The sequence below is a fragment of the Oncorhynchus mykiss genome, chromosome 8 (genome assembly GCF_013265735.2).
Source record: "Oncorhynchus mykiss isolate Arlee chromosome 8, USDA_OmykA_1.1, whole genome shotgun sequence".
Classification (NCBI taxonomy): Eukaryota; Metazoa; Chordata; class Actinopteri; order Salmoniformes; family Salmonidae; genus Oncorhynchus; species Oncorhynchus mykiss.
Genome location: NC_048572.1, coordinates 70,529,553 through 70,545,693, shown reverse-complemented (window position 1 = coordinate 70,545,693; position 16,141 = coordinate 70,529,553). Strand labels below are relative to the sequence as shown.

Here is a 16,141-nt window from a genome sequence, read left to right as displayed (position 1 = left end):
GTAGTAATATCTAAAACAGAAAGTGTCCAGATAAAAATATTGCATAAATATTTTATCAATATTAGATGACACTTACCTGACACACTTGTCTAAATTGATTGGTCATGTGAAGGAAATGCTATAACCACCTCCCAGCCACATCTAGCTAAGTGGATGGGTCACTATTGTCTAGACATGTACACATGTTCATGAAATACAATAGATGGCCGTAATCACCCCCAGACACACCTGGCTAATTTGATGGATCATGTAATAATCCGGCCGAAGTGGAGTCTTTTGTTTAGACATGTAGCTAGGTAGCTAGCTAGCTAAACAATTAACCGGCATAATCCCAACTCATACTACTGCGAAAACAAACATTCTAATAGCTGTAGTGTGAATCTGCAGGTAGCTAAAGCTATCAAACTAGGTTCAATATTAGCAAGCTAACATTAGGCTATAACTAGCAATGCAAATTGATTTCTGATTCGAATAGTATTACTACACTGGTCATACACATAATGTTAGCTAGCGAGCCAGCAAGCTAGCATTTGCTTACCTAACTAACAGTATGCTTTAGCTTGCAATAAAAACAACTTTCTCACAAAATTAGAAACTTATATCTGAAAATGTAGCTAGACTCTTAACATATACATGGAGAAACACTTCACAGCAGACTGGAACCATTTAACTCCGTTTTGTTTGTAGCTACATCTTGTTTGGCCAGCGTTGTGTCAAGTCACTCCGATTCACACGGACTGTGGCGTGTGCAATGTTGTTGAGAAAAGTTGCAACACTTTTGTTGTTCTCGTTGGCTAACGTTATATCTTTAAAAAATGGTGTGGTAGAAAGGGCTGTCAAAACATACTGAACAGCTCACGTTATAGACAGAAGCATGCTACATGGCAGACCAATCCAAACTCATCTCCCGGCATGTCCAGCCCATCCATTATCACAGCCAATCATGGCTAGCGGGAAGGTTTCTGTCTTTTTCCGTGGCTAAACCATCTAGGCTCGTACTTTGACAATTTGATTCGTATTTATGGATGGAATACAAATTTGTTATTAAGGCACATGAAAGTTCACATGTTCTAGAAGGCATTTCTGCCAAAAAACACATTTTGATAAAAAAGAGTAATAATAAAACATTTTTAAAGTAGTGACGTGCGACATATGCCTAGTTTCCTGAAATGAGTCACATTTGTGTTTGACAGAATTTCCTCTGTGACTTGCCTCCCTCTGTAGGACCAGAGGAGGCCTGGTGGCGTTGAGTCCTCTCTCCCCCCAGGACCTGCTCAACATGCAGCCCATGACCTCTGACACGGACACCAGAAGCCAACACTCCAGGGTAACGAGAAGGACCAAGTCCTATGTACTGTAGAAACACATCACAGGAGTACTGTACACCACACTAAACTAGCACAAACACCAACTACACAAAGTACACACACAAAGAAGCCTTTATATAATTTAGTAAGTGTACAATGATAGCTCTATAAAGCCCTTTGCTAGGAGCCAAAAAAAGAAAGTCAGCTGTGGGCAAAATATAAAATACTGCCCGTTGAAAACCTAACCTCTTGCGGTAAAGCGCAAAATATCAACCCACTCATAGACAACAATGAATCAATTACACTTATCTAATAGTAATGGTTGAATGAAGATACTAATAGTGCATCGCAGAGCACAGCATTCATGTTTCTATGTGTTTCTATCCCTGCCTAAGTTGTAGTCTGATTAGTGGAGGTTTAAAGGAGATGCAGGCATTCTCGCTGTTCATTGTGCTGTTTTTAGGCTGTTTGGTTGAACTAGTCTTCAGTGTACTGTTTTCCCTATAAGAATGTTACGACTTTGACCCTGGATATCTGTTACTGTTTGCCTTATTCTATGTATATTTCCACTAGGGAGTTACATGAGTCATGTCGGGCTTTAAGGAAAGGTGAACTTGTCTGGCTCAGGATGTTTGGTGTATCCAGATCTGAACTTGCATGAGTATGTATAACAGTAGGCCCAATTGTTGTTCTGGTCTCTCTCTTCTCATGTATTGTTGTAGTGATGTGCTTGTGCTGCCATCTCGTCTTGCTCTCTGACTTTCTCCTCCAGCTTTGCCCAATCTTTCTGGGGTCAGTCTCCTTGTTGTCATTGGTTGTTAATCTGTGGCTCTTTGGCTGGAATGGCTTCTGATTGGTTGGTGACAATGGAATGGTCTAGGTTTGATTCACCCAATTGCAGAAAGGCCTTGATAATTTTTACCATGTAACATTGTCTGAAGTCCTCCTTGGCTGGAACCCCAAAAGGCAGTTAGTCCCAGTACTGAATTGACCAGCCTGATCTCTACTGTACTGTACTCTATCTCTCCCCTCTCTCTGTCTCTGGTCCGATATAGGTGAGTGCAGGGGAGTGCAGTGGGTTGATTCCTGACCCACTGGAGCTCCCGTTTGGCAGGGGGCTGTGTGTACGGGCCTCCTCCATGCCTCGTCTGGCTGTAGAGCCACAGGTACTGCCCTCTGACCACACTGACTCCTCCAGGGGCCGGAAGGGCCCGGGCAGCAAGGGGGCACCAGAGTGTGACATGCATGTCTGTGTGACAGAAGACAATGACCAGGCTACACTGGTTGTGCCATTTAGAGAGAGAAATTGATTTTATCTGTCTACCGTTTGCTGCTGGTGTGTCTGGAGAGATATAATCAACATGGATGTTTTTCTACGGAATGCTAGCGGTTCAGAATTGTGTTTTATTGATCCTGGGTTACTGGTATGTTTGGCCTGACCTCTCTCTCTGTCTTTCTCTTCACAATGAGTTGAGGGGGGAAATTAGGCAGTTCAAGCGTTCTAGTTGACCTGTTAATTGCCTGGAATAGTGAGCATGGATAGAAATTATGGATGGATTTCTTCCAAAGTAATAAAACGTATTTTATGGTATTTGTGGGTATTTGGTCTTCTCCTCTGTGTGTATGTCCGTGTGCGTGTGTGCGTGTGCAGACCGAGATGGCAGGTGGCTCTATGAAGCGGTCCTCGTCCGCTGTGGCTGACCAGAGGGTGAATGGCCTGAGGCAGGAGGAGAAGAAAAGTCCTGATAGACTGTACAGACCACGCCACAAGAGCTACAAGGCTGCTGGTCAGTCGCCACTCTCTACTCACGTGACCTCTCCTCTTATCAGTCCCACTGGCATGATGAGGGGTGGTATTCGTGTGTGGTTCTTGTATGTTTAAAGAGTTATTCTTTTTCCATGTCTTTTTTATGTCTTTATCCTAAGTGCATCAATGATTATCCACTTGTCATCAACATTCTCTTTACTGATCTACAGTGTAGTGGTAATGTTACTATTTACTGATCTACAGTGTAGTGGTAATGTTACTATTTACTGATCTACAGTGTAGTGGTAATGTTACTATTTACTGATCTACAGTGTAGTGGTAATGTTACTATTTACTGATCTACAGTGTAGTGGTAATGTTACTATTTACTGATCTACAATGTAGTGGTAATGTTACTATTTACTGATCTACAGTGTAGTGGTAATGGTACTATTTACTGATCTACAGTGTAGTGGTAATGTTACTATTTACTGATCTACAGTGTAGTGGTAATGTTACTATTTACTGATCTACAGTGTAGTGGTAATGTTACTATTTACTGATCTACAGTGTAGTGGTAATGTTACTATTTACTGATCTACAGTGTAGTGGTAATGTTACTATTTACTGATCTACAGTGTAGTGGTAATGTTACTATTTACTGATCTACAGTGTAGTGGTAATGTTACTATTTACTGATCTACAGTGTAGTGGTAATGTTACTATTTACTGATCTACAGTGTAGTGGTAATGTTACTATTTACTGATCTACAGTGTAGTGGTAATGGTACTATTTACTGATCGACAGTGTAGTGGTAATGGTACTATTTACTGATCTACAGTGTAGTGGTAATGTTACTATTTACTGATCTACAGTGTAGTGGTAATGTTACTATTTACTGATCTACAGTGTAGTGGTAATGGTACTATTTACTGATCTACAGTGTAGTGGTAATGGTACTATTTACTGATCTACAGTGTAGTGGTAATGGTACTATTTACTGATCTACAGTGTAGTGGTAATGTTACTATTTACTGATCTACAGTGTAGTGGTAACGTTACTATTTACTGATCTACAGTGTAATGATAACATCACTGTTTACTGATCGACAGTGTAGTGATAACATCACTGTTTACTGATCGACAGTGTAGTGATAACATCACTGTTTACTGATCGACAGTGTAGTGATAACATCACTGTTTACTGATCGACAGTGTAGTGATAACATCACTGTTTACTGATCTACAGTGTAGTGATAGCGTTGCTATCTATTGATCTACAGTGTACTGATAACGTTGCTATCTATTTATTTACAGTGTACTGATAACGTTGCTATCTATTTATTTACAGTGTACTGAGAATGTTGCTATCTATTTATTTACAGTGTACTGATAACGTTGCTATCTATTGATCTACAGTGTAGTGATAACATTGCTATCTATTGATCTACAGTGTACTGATAACATTGCTATCTATTGATCTACAGTGTAGTGATAACATCACTGTTTACTGATCTACAGTGTAGTGATAACATCACTGTTTACTGATCGACAGTGTAGTGATAACATCACTGTTAACTTATCGACAGTGTAGTGATAACATCACTGTTTACTGATCGACAGTGTAGTGATAACATTGCTATCTATTGATCTACAGTGTACTGATAACGTTGCTATCTATTGATCTACAGTGTACTGACAACATTGCTATCTATTGATCTACACTGTTTACTGTAGGCTAATTGTTCGACTTATGGGCGCAAGCATGTAGCCTCAATCCTGTATTTTGATCATACCCTCTCTCTTTATCTGTTGTTGTCTCTCTCTGTCCCCCTCTCTCTTTTTCCGTTGTTGTCTCTCTCTGTCCCCCTCTCTGTTTATCTGTTGTTGTCTCTCTCTGTCCCCTCTCTGTTTATCTGTTGTTGTCTCTCTCTGTCCCCCTGTCTGTTTATCTGTTGTTGTCTCTCTCTGTCCCCTCTCTGTTTATCTGTTGTTGTCTCTCTCTGTCCCCCTGTCTGTTTATCTGTTGTTGTCTCTCTCTGTCCCCCTCTCTGTTTATCTGTTGTTGTCTCTCTCTGTCCCCTCTCTCTTTATCTGTTGTTGTCTCTCTCTGTCCCCCTCTCTGTTTATCTGTTGTTGTCTCTCTCTGTCCCCCTCTCTGTTTATCTGTTGTTGTCTCTCTCTGTCCCCTCTCTCTTTATTTGTTGTTGTCTCTCTCTGTTCCCTCTCTGTTTATCTGTTGTTGTCTCTCTCTGTCCCCCTCTCTGTTTACCTGTTGCTGTCTCTCTCTGTCCCCTCTCTCTTTATCTGTTCCTGTCTCTCTCTGTTCCCTCTCTGTTAATCTGTTGCTGTCCCTCTCTGTCCCCCTCTCTGTTTATCTGTTGCTGTCTCTCTCTGTCCCCTCTCTCTTTATCTGTTGCTGTCCCTCTCTGTCCCCCTCTCTGTTTATCTGTTGCTGTCTCTCTCTGTCCCCTCTCTCTTTATCTGTTGCTGTCTCTCTCTATTCGCTCTCTGTTTATCTGCTGTTGTCTCTCTCTGTCCCCCTCTCTGTTTATCTGTTGCTGCTCCCCTCTCTCTGTGCTCCTTGCCATGGTCTTCCTCTTTCTCATCCAGTGTCGCGGTCAGAAAGGAAGAGGCAGTTGGATACGGAGAAGGAGCGCGGGAGGTCTAAAGAGCGCCGCCACCTCCTCTCCCCAGACACGTCCCGCTGTACCTCCGAGGAGAGGAGCCTGCAACCCTCACGCTCCCCTAGCCGTGAGCGCACACACCCCCTGGACAAACAGGTAGGCCACACACATGCAGGATGCTTTACCAAGGACACATATTAAAGACCCATACACCAGTAGTACCACCTGAAGCCACAAACACTAGTTTAGACCAACTAGACACAAACACATACCCACATTTGAAGAACTGGTAGGCCACATACACACTTATAAAAAAACAGTCAGTCATTTGTATTAAATGTGTTTCCACTCTTGTGTCCAGGGCAACAGCTCCGACAGCCCCCTCCCCACCTCTGAATCTAGTACCCCTAGCCGCCGCCCTCTGTCCCAGACCTCAACACGCTCCCATCCCCACATCTCCTACTCTCCTCTGGTGTGTCGCACGCACCCTCCCTCAGGGGACGATGATGACGACAGGGGCAGCCCAGAGACTCAGAGGAGAGGGGAAGCCTCCAGAGACCGGGCAGGGGGAGAGGGACAGAGTGGGGCGAGGGGCCGTCGCCACCAGCAGGGCTCTCCCCTGCGTCGCTACCCGTCGGAGCCCTACCTGGCCCTGCAGGAGGACGAGCACAGTCTGGACCCCACCGGGTTCATGGAGACGCTGACTTTCGAGGCGGCGGTAGCCACCAGCCTGGGACGTGCTAACACGGTCAGCTCCACATCCAGCTCCAGCTTCAGCTCCGCTCGACGGGGTTCCAGGAGCAGCTGGCAGGTCCCCAATGGACACTTCCGGAAACGCCTGGCTCAGACGGTCTCTGTTGCGGGCTGTGAGCCACTCAGCGACACAGAAGAGGACGACCGCTGCTAGGAAGAGGAAGAAGTGGAGGCGGAGGAGCGGTGAAGAAGGAGTGTAGGGAGTAAAGAGTTAAAGTTGTATTACATTATAATGGAAAAGGGACATTTGTCACTCTCTTGCTTTACTACTGCATACCTGTGTGATTGTAGTATGTTTGCTCAAATGTGAGAGAAGAACAAAAAATAAGAACATTGTTTTTGACTTTTGCAAGTGGAATCCCTTTCAAATCCACACAAAAAATGTACAATAAATATCTACCCACAAATATTTGACTGTGGTTCATTTATATTCTGACTATCAAAATAAAGAGCGTAATAATAAACCTCAAATAGCCTTGGATGGACAGAAAAGAGATTAAATGAATAGAATTGTAATTTGTGTCAATAGGTATTGTCATATCTGAAGGTGTTTCTCTGGCATTGATTCAGTGTTGCTCTTAACGGTGTGTGTGGGGTGTGAATATGTAACTATGTGCAAAATAAGGAGTAACAATGTCTTTGAAAGCCATGGTTTTTGTAAATACATGTGGGTTTTTTTCCTATAAATTTACCACCAGTACCACTTGATTGTCTTGAGTAGGATACATGGCCATAAAGAAGGGTAACTGTAAAAGTACTTTATAAATGAATGAAATGTAGTCATGTCTATGTAACAAAATACACCCAAACAATAATTGATCAAGCAATGTTTTTTCAAATTTGAGTAGAACTGAGTTTGTTTTTGACATTTTGCACCCTCCACCATTAGATTTCCTATCCCTTTACTGTCTACAAAGGGAACACACTTCCTTAATCAGAATCTATTCATACGTAAACCATGTAACTCCTGTTGTCATTTTTTAAAGGAATAAAACAATCATTAATACAAGCAGAAAAGTGAATGGCACATTGTCTTCTGTTGGAAATCTGTATGATTTCTTATTTTTTTACCAACTTGCAGGACAATGGACAGCAACCAACAAGGTCATGAAATGTAATTGCTTTCAATAAAATTATACATTATTTTTCAGAAAAGGAATGCCTAAATATCTAGTGTGATTTGAAAGATAGGGCTTTGTTATGAGCAGGACTCTAGAGAACCAAATGACTAGGACTATACCCAGAACATGGCTTCTATCCAAACCTTTATTAAGCCAATAGGAAAACCAGCAGAACCTGTGGCTGTCTTGAACCTACCTTCATCTTGTCGATGTACTGTACTGTACCTGTTTTTCTTCAGATGTTACAATATTTTTTTAAACATTTGACTGATTCATTCCTTCTCATCTTCCAGAGTCAATAACTGGCCAGAAACAATAATGAACTTGAGTATTTTCCTCATCAATGTAGCCATCCATGTTCTCCTCTTCTTCATTAGCCTACCATGTAATCAGTATGTGTCAGACACCTCACTGCAACTGTATATTTTCTACCTAGATTGGTTTATTAAAATACTGTATGAGCCATTACAGACGACACATGTAGGAAGATGTTTTCAACACACCTGATTTTACCTGTTATTTAGAATGGTTTACTAATAATGTACAGTACATTTATACCATGCTTTCTGCAATATTGTAAGAGAACATATCCCTTTCAGCTCACAACACACTTGAAGGACGGAATAGGATATTTCTGGAATGTTCATTTGTTTTATTTGCCTGAAAAAGGGTAATGATTCTGTGAAACTCACTTAACCAAAAAACAGAATTGTATAATAAGTTCCTTGAATGCAAATAGTTGTTTAAAATAGTTGTATATACAGTATGAATAAAAGTTTCCTAAATTCCAAGAAAAGTATCCTTAATTGCAGTTATGTCTAGGTATCTAGACCAATGGTCAACTCCAGTCCTTAGGCTCTAATGACTGGGTAAGGTCAGGAATAAACATTTTGCTGAATGTTTTTTTACACTTTACACTTCAGGGAATTTCTTTATTTTATCTTTATTTAACCAGGCAAGTCAGTTAAGAACTGATTCTTATTTTCAATGACCTGGCCTTACCAGGTCAGACTTTTTAGCTACTAATGTTAAAGCTAGAGAATCCTTACTTCCAGAATCCTTAGTTGCTACATTAATTGTGGGTTAACTGCCTGTTCAGGGGTAGAACGACAGATCTGTCTGTACCTTGTCAGCTCGGGGGTTTGAACTTGCAACCTTCCGGTTACTAGTCCAACGCTCTAACCAGTAGGCTATCCTGCCGCGCCAGGAATAACTATACATGAATTATGAGATTAAACCAACAATTGCGATCTTTGTTTAAGAACAAAATTGAATATCATTCAAAACCCCCTGAAATAACAGACTATTTAGGGTCTTGTGCCAGACACCACTTTTCTTTTCCTCGTGTGACGTTGCATTGCAACCATCCAATGAAAGTGCAAAATGCAAACTCCTCTCATTCACTTTATGACAAAGACAACAACACTAAAGCCGTTACGTCATATCCAATGGACACCGAGTTCAGGTTGAAAAAATTGAATAATATTGCAAGCTAGCCAGACACTTACTTTATTCGCGAAGTCAGTGGTCTATATTTGTGAAAAATATAGATGTTCTATCGCTAATGTCGTTATGATAGTTTCTATTTGAGCGAACATTTTTCATTTCAAATCTTAGGCCGAGGAATGAATTATATTAATCAAGGAAGTCACTAGCTGGTTAGCCAAAAGCGTTAGCTAGCAGCAGTATCTAGCTAGCTCTTTGTTTTGACTGTGATGGTCTGATGATGTTGAATAGCTTGGACAGCTGATGGGTCTCGAGCTAATGTTTATATGAACATGTATATTATGTTTTAATGGGTTGTTAAATAGTATTTAATGTGCAATAACATTACTTCTTCAACGAGGGGAATATACATTTGGTTGTAAACGAACAATAGCAAGTTTACAAGCTAGCTAAACAACGAGGGACTGAGAAGTGGACATGGGCAATTGTCTCAAATCGCCGACGTCCGACGATATATCTCTGCTTCACGAATCCCAGTCTGACAGAGCAAGTTATGGGGAGGCAGACCCAGATTTGGAGCCACCTCCGCCTTACCAGGTCAGACTTTTTAGCTACTAATGTTAAAGCTAGAATCCTTAGTTGCTACATTAATTATTGGACTTATACATTCATCATATGGTTATAACCCCTGATCTTTGAAGAGTATAACTGATAAATGCCTCATGAGCTTAGTTCAACAGTCGTACCCTATCAGAACCCAAAATATAAGCTTGTTTTGTTTGTAAACAAACACTGTATAGCCTCTAATCATGGTTATAATTATAGTTTTGATATCATGGATGGTCAGTCCTTATTGCATCCATAGCTCTGAATTAATTTAAGAGGGGTTCCATTTCTCCAGGCCCATCCCTCAGCATTTTACCAAAACAGAGGCGCGGTAACCACTTTGTTATTGCATCAATTAAGGACCCTAGCTTTAAGTATTGCTATGCGAATTGACAGAATCATGCAAGAGCCAGAGGTCAAGAGCATCTTTAGAGAATCTGATCAAATATTTCCTAATTATTTAGCAAGATTAATTATTTTATTTTATATGATTCCATACCATTACTGACCCATTCATCTAGGTATAGTTTAAAGTTAAATGTTGCTGTCAAATGTATGGTTTTAAAAGCTAGGCTACATCAGATGAGCCACAATAAAATATTTAAAGGGCTGAGCAATAGTGTTGCATTGAAATGATTGTTTTCATAGGTAGGCCTATTTGCAACTGATTGTTGTGGGTCTCAGTTTTCACATAGCAATAGTTGAACATGCTCAGTCACACAAAGAGAAAAACACACACAACACTTTTAATGCCCAAACGCTTTTCAATCTCACAAAAGTGTTCTAAACAGGCTTGCCAAGAATGTCCAGACTGGGCAGTTTTTTCCGGCTGCTTTATCCATGGCAGGGTGTGTGTTTTGGCTCGCCACAGCGCAGAACACACAGCGTGATAAACCATTATGATAGACTCCTTCTTTCTCCTTGTTGTATCACACTTTCATGTAGGCCTCACACATGATTCCACCTCAAATCACCCAATACTAGATGGCTGCCTAGTCATACGCTGGCTGCCCAAAAGTAGTGTAATTGTTTATGAATTGGATTTGCCGTGGCAGTGTTTCTGCTAGTTTAATTTCCAGGTTCCCTCTGGCAACAACATTGTCAATTGAAACAAATGCAAGACAAACTCTTATAGGCAGGGTGGAACCGATGATGTATGTGTATAAACCCTGGATGACTGACAGGTGGCGCTGTATTGAAGACACCGCACATCCATCTTGGTATTCCTCAATTATACAAATTATTTGGGAAGATTTAGAAATGCATTTCTTAATGTCTGTATTTGTTTTTGACACGTTTATTCTATTACAGACACTTTAGTGCATACTTTAAAATTATATTATGTGAGCTAAACATTAAAAAGAAAATCAACAAAAATGAACAACAATTTTTTTTTTTTAAGTATTTATTTTAGATTACTAATGTTACTGTCCCCACTACAACAACAGAATAAATACATGTAATTTTGTCCTTGAACCATTTAATTGAAACACTGTCGCCAATATGACCGACCAGTGGCTTCAAAGCCTTTCAATGGCCAATATATAGCATCAGCAATCCAGGGTTTACAGTGGGAAGTGGGAAGTTTACATACACTTAGGTTGGAGTCATTAAAACTTGTTTTTCAACCACTCCACAAATTTCTTGTTAACAAACCATAGTTTTGGCAAGTCAGTTAGGACATCTACTTTGTGCATGACACAAGTAATGTTTCCAACAATTGTTCACAGACAGATTATTTCACTGATAATTCACTGTATCACAATTCCAGTGGGTCAGAAGTTTCCATACACTAAGTTGACTGTGCCTTTAAACAGCTTGGAAAATTCCAGAAAATGAGGTCATGGCCTACCTTGAAACTCAGTGCCTCTTTGCTTGACATTATGGGAAAATCAGAAGAAATCAATCCAAGCCCTCAGAATTTTTTTTGTAGACCTCCACAAGTCTGATTCATCCTTGGGAGCAATTTCCAAACTCCTAAAGGTACCACGTTTATCTGTACAAACAATAGTACACAAGTACAAACACCATGGGTCCACGCAGCCGTCATACCGCTCAGGAAGGAGACGCGTTCTGCCTCCTAGAGATGAACGTACTTTGGTGCGAAAAGTCCAATCAATCCCAGAACAACAGCAAATGACCTTGTGAAGATGCTGGAGGAAACAGGTACAAAAGTATCTATATCCACAGTAAAATGTGTCCTATATCGACATAACCTGAAAGGCCGCTCAGCAAGGAACGTTCACTGCTCCAAAACGGCCATAAAAAAAGCCAGACTACGGTTTGCAACTGCACATGGGGACAAAGATTGTACTTTTTGGAGAAATGAACTGTTTAGCCATAATGACCATCGTTATGTTTGGAGGAAAAGGGGGGAGGCTTGCAAGCCGAAGGACACCATCCCAACCATGAAGCACGCGGGTGGCAGCACCATGTTGTGGGGGTGCTTTGCTGCAGGACGGAATGGTGCACTACACAAAATATATGGCATCATGAGGAATGAAAATTATGTGGATATATTGAAGGAACTTTTCAAGACATCAGTCAGGAAGTTAAAGTTTGGTCGCAAATGGGTCTTCCAAATGGACAATGACCCCAAGCATACTTCCAAAGTTGTGGCAGAAATTCACCCAACTTATTGTGGGAAGCTTGTGGAAGGCTACCCGAAACGTTTGACCCAAGTTAAACAATTTAAAGGCAATGCTACCGAATACAAATTGAGTGCATGTAAACTTCTGACCCACTAGGAATATGATTAAAGAAATTAAAGTTTAAATAAATTATTCTGTCTTCTATTATTCTGACATTTCACATTCTTCAAATAAAGTGGTGATCCTAACTGACCTAAGACAGGGAATTTCTACTCGGATTAAATGTCAGGAATTGTGAAAAACTGAGTTTAATTATATTTGGCTAAGGTGTATGTAAACTTCCGACTTCAACTGTATATACGTCATTAGGTAGAACAGCCTTAGGTGGAACAGACCACCCAACCCCGCTTATACAATGGTTGTTGAAACACTGGGTCATGGGAACAGTTCAGTTGAGTTGGCCCATGGATTGACTTTCTGTATGGGTATGTCTTTTTTCCAGGAGGAGGCCCACATGCCGGTGTACCACCCCACCCCCAGCCAGGCCCGCCTGGCCAGCCAGCTGACTGAGGAGGAGCAGGTCCGTATCGCCCAGCGTATCGGCCTCATCCAGCACCTCCCCAGGGGTGTCTACGACGGAGGACGGGACGGCTCTGAGAAGAAAATCAGAGAGTAAGCATCTGTTTACCACTGTTTTTATTAATATCTTAATATTATTAGTTTACTACTGTTTTTATTCTCTGATGTAATATATAAAGGTCACTGTTCATGTGACCTGAGCAGGTAAAACTCTGGCCCTAGTTGTAGCATGTAACTGTGTATAACATAACTAGTGCCCAGAGTTTTTCCTGGTCAGTTAAAGTGCTGAGGAAAAAATGATCAAAACCACTATTCATACATGTTTTGACCCATTTTCTAGGTGTGTGATATGTATGATGGACTTTGTGTACGGGGACCCCATCCGGTTTCTGCCCTGTATGCACATCTACCACATGGACTGTATAGACGACTGGCTGATGAGGTCCTTCACCTGTCCCTCCTGCATGGAGCCTGTGGACGCCGCCCTGCTCTCCACTTACGAGACCAACTGACCACTGACCCTAAATACAACACTACCCCCTTCTGCCGAGCTCTGCCTTGCCACCCCCCCTACAAACACATGTACACATACACACACACTTCCACCAGCCCCAACAAACACACACATGCTGCCCCCTTCCCCTCTGCTTTTTACCTTGGGATAAGGAGCAGCACAGTGTCTTGGTCGGTGATGACATACGAGAGAGAGAGACTATGGAAACACTAGTGATTAACAATGAAAAGACATCCATCCACCCATCACCTGGAACTGGCTCTGAACTGAGACTGGCTCTGAACTGGAACTGGCTCTGAACTGGGACTGGCTCTGAACTGAGACTGGCTCTGAACTGGAACTGGCTCTGAACTGAGACTGGCTCTGAACTGAGACTGGCTCTGAACTGGAACTGGCTCTGAACTGGGACTGGCTCTGAACTGGGGCTGGCTCTGAACTTGGACTGGCTCTGAACTTGGACTGGCTCTGAACTTGGACTGGCTCTGAACTGGGACTGGCTCTGAACTGGGACTGGCTCTGAACTGGAACGGGCTCTGGACTGGAACTGGCTCTTAACTTGAACTGGAACTGGCTCAGAATTGGAACTGGTTCAGAACTGGAACTGGCTTTGAACTGGTTCAGAACTGGAACTGGCTTTGAACTGGAACTGGTTCAGAACTGGAACTGGCTCTGAACTGGAACTGGCTCTGAACTGGAACTGGCTTTGAACTGGAACTGAACTGGAACTGGTTCAGAACTGGAACTGGCTTTGAACTGGAACTGGCTCTGAACTGGAACTGGAACTGGCTCACAACTAGAACTGGCTCAGAACTGGAACTGGTTCAGAACTGGAACTGGCTTTGAACTGGAACTGAGCTGGAACTGGTTCTGAACTGGAACTGGTTCTGAACTGGAACTGGCTCTGAACTGGAATTGGTTCAGAACTGGAACTGGCTTTGAACTGGAACTGAACTGGAACTGGTTCAGAACTGGAACTGGCTTTGAACTGGAACTGGCTCACAACTGGAACTGGCTCACAACTGGAACTGGTTCAGAACTGGAACTGGCTTTGAACTGGAACTGGCTTTGAACTGGAACTGAACTGGAACTGGTTCAGAACTGGAACTGGCTTTGAACTGGAACAGGCTCTGAACTGGAACTGGAACTTGCTCTGAACTGGAACTGGAACTGTCTCTGAACTGAACTGTCTCTGAACTGAACTGGCTCTGAACTGAACTGGCTCTGAACTGGAGCTGGCACTGGAACTGGCTCTGAACTGAACTGGCTCTGAACTGGCTGAGTCATGGTCTGACTGAAAGAAGGCAACATTAGGCAACTGTCTACATAGGAGGACAAGCAGGCATAATATGTGCGTCTGTGGTGGACTGGATTCCTGAGTCAGCTGTTGAATACAGTACTAGGATTGGGTTGGTGATGTTATGGTCAGAAGGGGGAGGGGCTGTTACTGTAGTGATGGCTCACTGCATTTCCACTTGAGCAGGTCTCGGTGGCATCCCATCCCAGCCAATCATTATTCACCATGATTAGTAGCTGGGAATGGGATTAGATCATTTTCTGTCATCTGAATTTGGTCACCAGGAGGTATCCTATAAGATTCCTTTGGAACCCACAGCTGGCAACAACAAGACAATAACATGACTCATCAGTCTTCTAAAGTCTCAATCCTGCACTCTGAATATGACTTAGTAATGGCAAAACAGCCCCAGGAAAGCCGGCATGGTGGCGCAATAATGGTTATCTCTCTACGGACTGAAGCGTACCCTGTTTTAGTGTTTCAAAATAAAATAAGTTACAGAGCATAGTCTCCTTTTAGGATTACAACAAAAACAATTATAGTATGCACACACACAGTGCAGAAATCACCCAAAGCCCATCCTCTATTAGACTATGATATGTTTAATGGAGAAACACATACACTACCGTTCAAAAGTTTGGGGTCACTTAGAAATGTCCTTGTTTTTGAAAGAAAAGCACATTTTTTGTCCATTAAAAGAACATCAAATTGATCAGAAATACAGTGTAGACATGGTTAATGTTGTAAATGACTATTGTAGCTGGAAAAGGCCGATTTTTAGGCGTTCAGAGGCCCATTATCAGCAACCATCACTCCTGTGTTCCAATGGCACGTTGTGTTAGCTAATTCAAGTTTATAATTTTACAAGGCTAATTGATCATTAGAAAACCTTTTTGCAATTATGTTAGCACAGCTGAAAACTGTTGTTCTGATTAAAGAAGCAATAAAACTGGCCTTCTTTAGACTAGTTCAGTATCTGGAGCATCAGCATTTGTGGGTTCGATTACAGGCTCAAAATGGCCAGAAACAAAGACCGTTCTTCTGAAACTCGTCAGTCTATTCTTGTTCGGAGAAATGACGGCTATTCCATGCGAGAAATTGCCAAGAAACTGAAGATCTCGTAAAATGCTGTGTACTACTCCCTTCACAGAACAGCGCAAACTGGCTCTAACCAGAATAGAAAGAGGAGTGGGAGGCCCCGGTGTACAACTGAGCAAGAGGACAAGTACATTAGGGTGTCTAGTTTGAGAAACAGTCCTCAACTGTCTCATCATCAACAGTGAAGAGGCGACTCTGGGATTCTGATCAATTTGATGTTATTTTAATGGACACATTTATATATTTTTCTAAATTTCTAAGTGACCCCAAACTTTTGAACATTAGTGTACATCCGTTACCTTTTGTTTTGTCTTTCAGATTGACCATTCTAAATGCTCCACTGCCATTCCAAATGGCCTGAAGAAGTGGATGAGCTGTATGTCAATCACTCTGTGTAAGGTTTATAGGTTTTACAATAAGAGGAGTAGCATAGCTGTCAGACAATGTAAAGGGCTCA

The 16,141-nt window shown here is 41.9% G+C and overlaps 2 protein-coding genes across 3 annotated transcripts in view; both read left to right on the top strand.

The window, feature by feature from the left end:
* The window catches only part of LOC110530973 (voltage-dependent R-type calcium channel subunit alpha-1E), a 66,499-nt gene extending 58,909 nt beyond the window's left edge, over nt 1–7,590 (top strand). The window contains exons 43-47 of one of the 2 annotated variants that reach the window (XM_036986083.1): nt 1,225–1,327; nt 2,363–2,473; nt 2,959–3,094; nt 5,669–5,838; nt 6,044–7,590. In XM_036986083.1, coding sequence (XP_036841978.1) covers nt 1,225–1,327; nt 2,363–2,473; nt 2,959–3,094; nt 5,669–5,838; nt 6,044–6,589 — 1,066 coding nt within the window. In that variant the 3' untranslated portion in view covers nt 6,590–7,590. The remainder of the gene's footprint in view (nt 1–1,224; nt 1,328–2,362; nt 2,474–2,958; nt 3,095–5,668; nt 5,839–6,043) is intronic. The other variant, XM_036986084.1, reaches the window with a different exon arrangement.
* Nucleotides 7,591–8,976: 1,386 nt separating this feature from the next.
* LOC110530460 (RING finger protein 11) lies at nt 8,977–14,113 on the top strand. Its single transcript, XM_021613535.2, has 3 exons — nt 8,977–9,599; nt 12,702–12,871; nt 13,119–14,113. Exons 1-3 carry the CDS (start codon nt 9,480–9,482, stop codon nt 13,288–13,290), a joined length of 462 nt encoding a protein of 153 aa, XP_021469210.1. The 5' UTR covers nt 8,977–9,479; the 3' UTR covers nt 13,291–14,113.
* Nucleotides 14,114–16,141: the final 2,028 nt, after the last annotated feature.